The sequence below is a fragment of the Amblyraja radiata genome, chromosome 28 (assembly GCF_010909765.2).
Source record: "Amblyraja radiata isolate CabotCenter1 chromosome 28, sAmbRad1.1.pri, whole genome shotgun sequence".
In the NCBI taxonomy this organism is placed as follows: Eukaryota; Metazoa; Chordata; class Chondrichthyes; order Rajiformes; family Rajidae; genus Amblyraja; species Amblyraja radiata.
In genome coordinates this window covers 749,813-759,927 of record NC_045983.1, presented here as the reverse complement: position 1 = coordinate 759,927, position 10,115 = coordinate 749,813, and the positions used below count along the sequence as shown (strand labels likewise).

General features: G+C 48.8%; 1 protein-coding gene across 1 annotated transcript in view; it reads right to left on the bottom strand.

Moving 5' to 3' along the window:
• Positions 1-2,762: 2,762 nt before the first annotated feature.
• Positions 2,763-10,115, bottom strand: part of LOC116989131 (solute carrier family 43 member 3-like) — a 43,962-nt gene continuing 36,609 nt past the window's right edge. The window contains exons 10-12 of the mRNA XM_033046356.1: positions 9,898-10,090; positions 7,243-7,366; positions 2,763-2,861 (exon numbers count right to left, since the gene is read on the bottom strand). Of these exons, the coding sequence (XP_032902247.1) occupies positions 2,763-2,861; positions 7,243-7,366; positions 9,898-10,090 (416 nt within the window). The remainder of the gene's footprint in view (positions 2,862-7,242; positions 7,367-9,897; positions 10,091-10,115) is intronic.

Genomic DNA, 10,115 nt, shown 5'->3' with positions numbered 1-10,115 from the left:
TATTGTTCAGCCCTCCACCACCTCCAGTTTAAATTCAAATTAGAATATTTATCGAGGTCCAGGAAACCAGAAGCAAGAGTTACTCCAGGGAATTACTCCAGATCTAGGGTCAGGGAGTGATTCTGCGTAGGGTTTCAGCGTTCGCAGCGAGGCGGCGACCGGACAGCAATAGCGGCCAAATCTCCAACAATTCAAAGTGAGAGAGAAAGTGCCCAGGGCCGATCAGTTGCCTGGCAGTGCGCATGCGCAGGGCGGCCGATGATGTGCTGGCCGTGGTTGTGCGCATGTGCAGGGGGAGGATGTGCTGGCCGTAGCAAAAAAAACAAACAGATTCTTACTTGCAGCAAGTATATTGTGGATAAATGTGAGGTTATCCACTTTGGTGGCAAAAACAGGAAAGTAGACTATTACCTGAATGGTGGCCGATTAGGAAAAGGGGAGATGCAACGAGACCTGGGAGTCATGGTTCGCCAGTCATTGAAAGTACGCACGCAGGTGCAGCAGGCAGTGAAAAAAGCGAATGGTATGTTAGCATTCATAGCAAAAGGATTTGAGTATAGGAGCAGGGAGGTTCTACTGCAGTTGTACAGGTCTTGGTGAGACCACACCTGGAGTATTGCGTACAGTTTTGGTCTCCTAATCTGAGGAAAGGCATTCTTGCCATAGAGGGAGTACAGAGAAAGTTCACCAGACTGATTACTGGGATGTCAGGACTTTCATATGAAGAAAGACTGGATAGACTCGGCTTGTACTCGCTAGAATTTAGAAGATTGAGGGGGGATCTTATAGAAATGACAAAATTTCTTAAGGTGTTGGGCAGGCGAGATGCAGGAAGATTGTTCCCGATGTTGGGGACGTCCAGAACAAGAGGTCACAGTTGAAGGCTAAGGGGGAAATCATTTAGGACCGAGATGAGAAAGACATTTTTCACACAGAGAATGGTGAATCTGGAATTCTCTGCCACAGAAGGTAGTTGAGGCCAGTTTTTTGGCTATATTTAAGAGGGAATTAGATGTGGCCCTTGTGGCTAAATGTATCAGGGGTATGGAGAGAAGGCAGGTACAGGTTACTGCGTTGGATGATCAGCCATGATGATATTGAATGGCGGTGCACGCTCGAAGGGCCGAATGGCCTACTCCTGCACCTATTTTCTATGTTTCTATGTTTCTGTTTCTAAGATGTCTCTTCTCACTCCTCAGAACTATTGTTCTTGCAGCTGAGACACAGCAGAAACAATAAAGGTGGCTGGCCTGTCAGACAAAGGTTAATTGGATTTTGTTCAATAGGTCGTTGATTGCCTGATCGATGGGGTAAGCTACAAATACGAGAGCTGGAAAAGGTCCAACGGGTGTCAAAAAATAAGAAGTGAGGAGGGAAGGCAGAGCGGGGGGGGGGGGGGGGGGGGGAGGATGGTGCAGGGTGTGATTGGGGACAATATCAGGATAGTGGGAGAATTGGCTGAGCACCGGGACGGAGACAATAGGAGGGGGAAAGTATAGGGGATAACAGAGAAATGCGTTAACATGCTCATGGATGGGGAGCGTATCCTTAATCTTTCAATTAAAATATTTAGTGTTGAAATAGACACTTCGGTCCATGTAGCCCATGCGCTGACCGTCGATCACCTGGTCACACTAGCGCTATCGTGCCCCACATTCGTGTCCACTCCCAGCATCCCACATACGGTTTTAAAGAGGCCATTTAACCTCTAAACGCCAACTTGGAACGTGGGAGGAAACTGCAGGACCAGCAGGAAATTACACGATCACACAGAGAAGTGGAAACACCCCAACCACTCAGCACCCAAGACCCAGTTCCAACCAGAGTCATTGTCGGTTTGAGGCAATAACTCCTTCAGCTACGACACATCTCGCCGACAGAACGTGCCTGATCCAACATATTGCTCAAGATTCCAGTTTATGTAGCATTTGATGCGCGCTTCCTCGGAAACATAATGGTCCGAATATATACCGAATTCTTGTCTATCATTTTATATGGTTCTATCAGGATCACAATTACTCATGAATATTTAGTACATGGGCACAGATACATATATCAATGGCGAGCTCTGCAATGAATCTCGCACAGGTGTACGAGGATGCGAGGGGCTAACCGGAATACCTGAGGGAAGCATGCGCTGTCAAACTCCTCACAGACAACACTTCAGGTCAAGATCGAACCCTGTTCTTTGCCTCTGTGAGGAAGCACCTCTGCAAGATGTGTAGTACATAACAGCTCCCCTGTCCTTGGTTGAACTTCAATATTATCCTGATTTTAAACCAGTTAATGCCATGAGCATTCGAAGGGATTCTTACAAATTTCCTAATTGCTGACTAATTGTTCCACCGTTCATTGTTAAAAAAACATGCGTTCTTATATTTTACCGAACCTCTGGAGAAAATTATTATATAATGCGAGTTTTCCATAACACGTCCAAAACCTAATTAAAGTTCTAAACTACATTTTCCATCCATAAATCTTTATAGAATTCACATAAAATTCGCGTATACTTTATATGTTTGAGTCCATGTGCTTCAGATCCTGCTGCAACTGAGATTTGCATTGTACGTGTACCTCAGCGAAGGTAAATTTGTCAACACATTTGGAAGATCACAATCTTTTAAACTATTACACATTTTCCTTTCAGTTAAACACATCTGCAATCTTAGAATGTTGTATCTATAATTTTCTGTCCGCGTCTATGACTCAGTGACGTAATCTTGCCCTTGTATTTCAATTCGGCTCTTGGACCTGGTGTGGCTTCACACTGCCCTCTGAGAATTGGCCCGTTGGCAGTAAAAGTAGACGTTGATTGGGTGGGCGTAGGCCAAGGTTACCAGGGCGATGAACGCGATGTTCATCTGAAGCAGAAGGGAGATAGAGATGAATGAGCGGGTGGAATGAGGAGATACAACAATCTGGACCACACAGCGGGTCACAGGATGGCGGGACTCTACTTTCCAACACCCCGTACCACCTCCGAACATGGAACATAGAAATGGACACGAGACAGATTAAATAAGATGCACTGTTTCCCGAAACGAGAGGTGAATGAAAACACATCAGTCACAGTAGCTGAACATAGCACATAGAACATTACAGGGGGAGGCACTTCAGCCAACAGTGGCCGTGCTCAACATGACGCGGTTAAGTTGACATCTGGCTGCGTGTGATCCACAACTGTCCGTTCTCTACATATCAATGCGCCTCTCTATGTTTGAACGGTACTACTTTTTAATTCAGACGGGAGTCAATGTCTGGACCGAGCTGTCAGAGGAAGCTACAGAAGCGGATACAATTACGACAAACACAGCTGGACAAATACGTGAATATGAATTTGGAGGGATATGGGGCAAATGCAGGCAAATGGAACTAGCCCAGCAAGCCAGAATGTGATTCTGTATTCGCTACCATCCAGGGCAGCGTGTTCCAGACGGTCACCGCCCATCCTTCGTGTAAAACAACTTGCCCCGCACATCTCCCCTGAATTTCCATCCTCTCACCTTGAAGCCATGTCCTGTGCGTTCTGCACGATATGTATAGCAAAGCCTGCCCATACGGAACCCACACTTTCCCACGTGGTGCGATTCCAAGCAGTAGTGGTTAATCTATGTGGAGTAATGGTGCGTCGATCTCTACAAAGCTGAGGCCATGCGCCAACTCTCGGACTGGCGCGTCGATCTCTACAAAGCTGAGGCTACGCGCCAACTCTCGGACACCTCCTCCTACTTACCCCTGGACCATGACCCCACTGACGAGCACCAGGCCACCATATCTAGCACCATCACCGACTTCATCAACTCCCACGCCCTACCCGACCAAGCTTCCAACCTCATCGTTCCCCAGCCCCGCACGGCCCGGTTTTACCTTCTCCCCAAAATCCACAAACCCGGCTCTCCCGGCAGACCCATTGTCTCTGCTTGTTCGTGCCCCACCGAACTCATCTCCACACACCTTGACTCCATACTATCCCCCTTGGTCAAATCTCTTCCCACCTATGTTCTAGACACCTCAGACACTCTCCGCCGCCTCCGCGCATTCCACTCTCTAGGCCCTCACCCCCTCATCTTCACCGTGGACGCCCAGTCACTCTACACCTCCATCCCCCACCAGGATGGCCTCAAAGCCCTCCGGTTCTTCCTCGACCAGAGGGGCAACCTATACCCAGCCACTGACACTCTTCTCCGCCTAGCCGAGTTGGTACTCACCCTCAACAACTTTATGTTTGACTCCTCCCATTTCCTCCAAACATAAGGCGTAGCTATGGGCACACGCATGGGCCCCAGCTACGCCTGCCTCTTTGTCGGGTACGTCGAACAATCCTTGTTCAATACGTACCAGGGCCCCATCCCCGACCTCTACCTCCGTTACATTGACGACTGCTTTGGGGCCACCTCCTGCACCCACACACAACTGACTGACTTCATCCACTTCACCACCAACTTCCACCCGGCACTCCAATACAACTGGACCATTTCCGACACTCCCCTACGATTCCTTGACCTCACCATCTCCATCGCAGGGGACAGACTTCTGACCGACATACACTACAAACCCACTGACTCACATGGCTATCTGGACTACACGTCTTCCCACCCTGCCTCCTGTAAGGACTCCATCCCCTACTCCCAATTCCTCCGCCTACGCCGCATCTGCTCCCAGGATGAGACGTTCCACACCAGGGCATCTGAAATGTCCTCGTTCTTCAGGGAACGGGGATTCCCCTCCTCCACCATAGATGAGGCTCGCACCAGGGTCTCATCCATACCCCGCAACACTGCTCTCTCTCCCCATCCCCGCACTCGCAACAAGGGCAGAGTCCCCCTAGTCCTCACCTTTCACCCCACCAGCCGGCAAATACAACAAATAATCCTCCGCCATTTCCGCCACCTCCAACGTGACCCCACCACTCGCCACATCTTCCCATCTCCCCCCATGTCTGCCTTCCGCAAAGACCGCTCCCTCCGCAACTCCCTTGTCAATTCTTCCCTTCCCTCCCGTACCACCCCCTCCCCGGGCACTTTCCGTTGCAACCGCAAGAAATGCAACACCTGTCCCTTCACCTCCCCCCTCGACTCCATTCAAGGACCCAAGCAGTCGTTCCAGGTGCGACAAAGGTTCACCTGTATCTCCTGCAACCTCATCTACTGCATCCGCTGCTCTAGATGTCAGCTGATTTACATCGGTGAGACTAAGCGGAGGTTGGGCGATCGTTTCGCCGAACACCTCCGCTCAGTCCGCAATAACCTACCTGAACTCCCGGTGGCTCAGCACTTCAACTCCCCCTCCCATTCCCAATCCGACCTCTCGTCCTGGGTCTCCTCCATTGCCAGAGTGAGCAACACCGGAAATTGGAGGAACAGCACCTCATATTCCGCCTGGGTAGCTTGCGTCCGGATGGCATGAACATTGAATTCTCCCAATTTTGCTAGTCCTTGCTGTCTCCTCCCCTTCCTTAACCCTCGAGCTGTCTCCTCCCATCCCCCCGCCCTCGGGCTCCTCCTCCTCCCTTTTTCCTTCCGTCTCCCCCCCACCCCCCATCAGTCTGAAGAAGGGTTTCGGCCCGAAACGTCACCTATTTCCTTCGCTCCATAGATGCTGCTGCACCCGCTGAGTTTCTCCAGCATTTCTGTGTACCTAGTGGTTAATCTAGTTCGGGTTTCAAACTGCTGCTAAATTTCTTCCCATCACTCTATCACGAAAATATTTCCGAATCTGCAACGCTCGTTAGAATTTCTGCACCATCCAGCTATACAGCACATAAACGAGCCATTCGTTCCCCTGTACATGACGACCAATTTGGTTGACGGGCTAGTCCCATTCGCCTGCAATTGGCCCATATCCCTCCAAACCATTCATATGTCTCCATCGATCCAAACGTGTTTGAAAGGCCATTATTGCATCCGATTGTGCAACTTCCCCTGGGAGGTAATTCCAGATACTGAGTGAAAATGTTACGTCCACGGTCCAGCATAAATCTTTTCCCTGTCAATAGACAATCGACTATAGACAAGAGGTGCAGGAGTAGGCCATTCCGCCCTTCGAGCCAGCACCGCCATTCAATGTGTGTCTGAGGCAGAGAATTCCACAGACTCACCACTCTTTGTGAGAAAAAGTGTTTCCTCGTCTCCGTTCTAAATGGTTTACCCCTTATTCTTAAACGTTAATCCCTAGTCTTTATTTCCTGTCAGCCAACCAATTTTCTATCCATGTCAGCACGCTACCCTCAATACCAGGTGTCCTAATTTTGCCCACTAATCTCCTATGTGGGACCTTATGAAATGCTTTCTGAAAGTCCAGGTACACTACATCCACTGGCTCTCCCTTGTCCATTTTCCTAGTAAAATCTTCAAAAAAGTCCAGAAGATTAGTCAAGCATGATTTCTCCTTCGTAAATCCATGCTGACTCGGACCGATCCTGTTACTGCTATCCAAATGTGCGGCTATTTCATCTTTTATAATTGACTCCAGCATCCTCCTCACCACCGATGTCAGGCTAACTGTCATCTTGTGCCCAAATATCCCATAATTTTTTAATCCTCCACTCATGGAAAAAAATTGTGAACGCACATTTCATCCAATTTCCTCGTGTTCTTGCATATCTCAATGAGGTCATTCCTCAGCCTCATCGGCTCCGAAGAAGGAAACCTCACTGTTATCGAACCCGTGCCTATAATGGAAGTCACTAAGACCATCTAACAAGCTTATGAATCTCTTCTGCTTCTTTTCTGACTACATGACATTACTCATCTCGTTCCGTGCGCGCTAATAGGAACTTTCAACCACCGAAGACAACTTGAATTTATATTTATATCAGTGAGATTCGCGAGTTGGAAGGACTTAGAGAGACTTCAGACTCGCAAGCCAAGGCGGTTTTGTTCCTTGATTTCGGCCTATGCCCCTGCAGACATCCACAAAGCCTCTGCAATCACCAGAAATCAGTCTCCTCATTTACACCGCGAAAAGGTTTTAAAGGTTGAGGTTGTCTATGTCTTTCCTTTAAACCATCTCTTCTCTAAGGGAAACAGAACTAGCTCTATCAGTATCCCCACGGTTATCTCACGTCATTACCTCTGCATCCTTACAAGAGCTCTCCGACCAGCCTTACAGTACGGATATGGGAATATGATACAATATCCTAGCTGGGAGTCTACCTCTATGTTGCTGTATTTCCACCCATCTCTCTGGATGGTAGGTAGACAGACTCGCGTTACGGAGAGTCTTTGGGCTTCCGCTACTTACATACAGCGGATTGTGCTGCAACGGACCGTTAATGAGGATGAGGCAAGGATACTGCAAAAGAGAGATCACAGCGCCCAGGGCCAATGATGTCCCGTAGAGTTTCCCGAAGTGACATGGCGGAAAGCTGTCGAGAAGAAAAGAAGGAATACAAATCATTGCAGCCAATACATTTCACAATAACAGGCGACTTGGTCCAACATCGAGTTGGTATTAACTTGCGTCGACATACAGCCCGAAAACATGCCATTTGGCACAAGAGGACCATGCCTCCCTGACCTGGTTACGTTTGAATGTTCCTGCCCGATAGCTCTCTAAAAGGGATTCTGAATATAATTGTTCCCAACCATGCCCAAAAATGTATTAAAGCTTGTACTTGTACCTGCGTCTCCGATTTCCCCTGGCAGCCGTTTCGCACGTCCACCCTCTATGTGGAAGTAAGTGCCCATTAGGTTTTTATTTAATGTGCAAGAAGGACCTACAGATGATGGTTTCAACAGAATTCTAGACAGTAAAAGCCGGAGTAACTCATCGCGTCAGTCAGCATCTCTGAAGAAAAGGAAGAGGAGGCATTTCAGTTCGAGACCTTTCTTCAGACTGAGCGTCAGAAGAAAGAGACACGAGAGATGTAGATGGCGATGGAGAGATACAATGAAAAATGAATACAAGATATGCAAAAAAGTAACGATGATAAAGGGAACAGGCCATTGTTAGTTGTTTGTTAGGTGAGAACTAGTACAGAAAATGAGAGTGAACAAGACACATTTTAAGCTGGTACGACGTATGTGGGGGATGGATGGAGAGAGATTGGATGCAGGGGTTATTTGAAGTTAGATACATCAATATTCATCCAATTGGGCTGTAGCGTAATCTGAGATGTGTTCCTCCAATTTGCGTTTGTCATCACTTTGCCAGTGGAGGCCTAGGACAGAAAGGTCAGTGTCGGAATGGAAAGAGGATTTAAAGTGTTTTGCAACCGGGATATAAAGTAGGTCCAGGCGGACTGAACGAAGGAGTCTAGCGAAACGATCGCAGAGCCTGCGCTACGTCTCACCGATATATATGAGTCCACACCTGGAACAGCAGATACAGTAGATGGGGTTAGTGGAAGTGCACGTGAACCTCTGCCTCACCTGGAACGACTGGCGGCGTCCCTGGACGGATTTGAGGGAGGAGGTGTGGGTATAAGTGCCGCATCTCATGCGGTTGCAGGGAAAAATAACCTGAGAAGGGGGTAGTTTTGATGGGAAGAGACGAGGTAACCAGGGAGTTGCGGAGGGAACGGCCTCCGCGAATAGCGTAACGGGGTGGAGATGGGAGGATGTGGCCAATGGTGGGATCCCGTTGGAGGTGGCGAAAATGTAGGAAGATTATGCGGTGCATGCGACGGTTGATGGGGGTGAATGTTGAGGACGAGGGGGACTGCCCCTGTTGCGACTGGGGGGAGGGGGAGCAAGAGGGGTGCGGCGGGATATCGAAGAGACCCAAGTTAAAGCCACATCTATGCTGGAATCGGGGAACCGCGGTTCCCTAAAGAAAGAGGAAATCTCAGATGTCCTGGTATGAAACACATCATCTTGCGCGCAGATGCGACGTAGACGGGGGAATTGATAGTAGGGGATATACTCTTTGCAGGATGCAGGAGAGGAAGTGGTGTAGTCAAATGAGCTATTCTATAACTCTTATCTGCCTCAATCACGAACTCCGCAGCACATTCCACACAAACATAACCATCAATTCCCCACATATGTTATTCCCGTTGCCCCTCTCAACGTCAAGCTGTGCCATGCAGTATTTGATTTTCCATCCTGGAGAAAAGGATCTGATCTTCTATCCGGTCTCCCGCAAACTCTAACGTTGCCGATAAAACAATTCGTCTAACCAACCTCTTACTGTACCTAATGTCTCCCCATGTCCTCGATGTTGGGGGAGTCCAGACTCAGGGGCCACAGTTTAAGAATAAGGGATAAGCCATTTAGAACGGAGACGATGAAGCACTTTTTCTCACAGAGAGTTGTGGGTCTGTGGAATTCACTGCCTCAGAGGGCGGTGGAGGCAGGTTCTCTGGATGCTTTCAAGAGAGAGCTAGATAGGGCTCTGAAAAATAGCAGAGTCAGAGGATATGGGGAGAAGGCAGGAACGGGGATGACCAGCCATGATCACATTAAATGGCAGTGCTGGCTCGAAGGACCGAATGACCTACTCCTGCATCTAATGTCTATTGTCGCCTCCCCCAAATCCAGACAGCCCTCTGGTATTCCTCCTCTGTACCATTTCCAAACCCTCCACAACCTTCCTTTAATGGGGAGAGCAGAACTGCCAATAATGAGACAACATTCAACCCCTTGCCCTCGTCATTCATTTTGGACGAGTTCGTGCGACAGAACGTGCCACGCACACATTCTGCTGATATTCTGCTGGAATCTTCTGTCATCGTGCACCATCAAAATCTCGTGATAATTTTGCCCCATCCTCTACCGCCCCACTTTCACCCTGCAATACCCCCTCTTCCGATTCAAACGCACGATTCCGATCTCCAGGAATTCAGCTCCAACTCATAATCTAGAAACTCTAAGAAGTCCATGTGTACCAATACAACATCTCACACACCGAGCCTTGCTGACTGCACAGTGGCGCCAAGCCGAATTCGGAACTTACGTGATGGCTTGAAACGCAGAGAAACCCCCATAGAGGAAGCCGCCGTTGATCATTATCAGAACAAACGTGAAATACTGAAGCTTTGGTACAGGGATGGCGGCAGTCAGAGAGAACAGGACCGAGAGAGTGACTGTGAGGGCGAGAGGGAGGACCGCAGCCTCCATTTCCGCCAGTCTGCTGCAGGAATCCGAACCTGTGGAGAAACATGAGGGGATAGG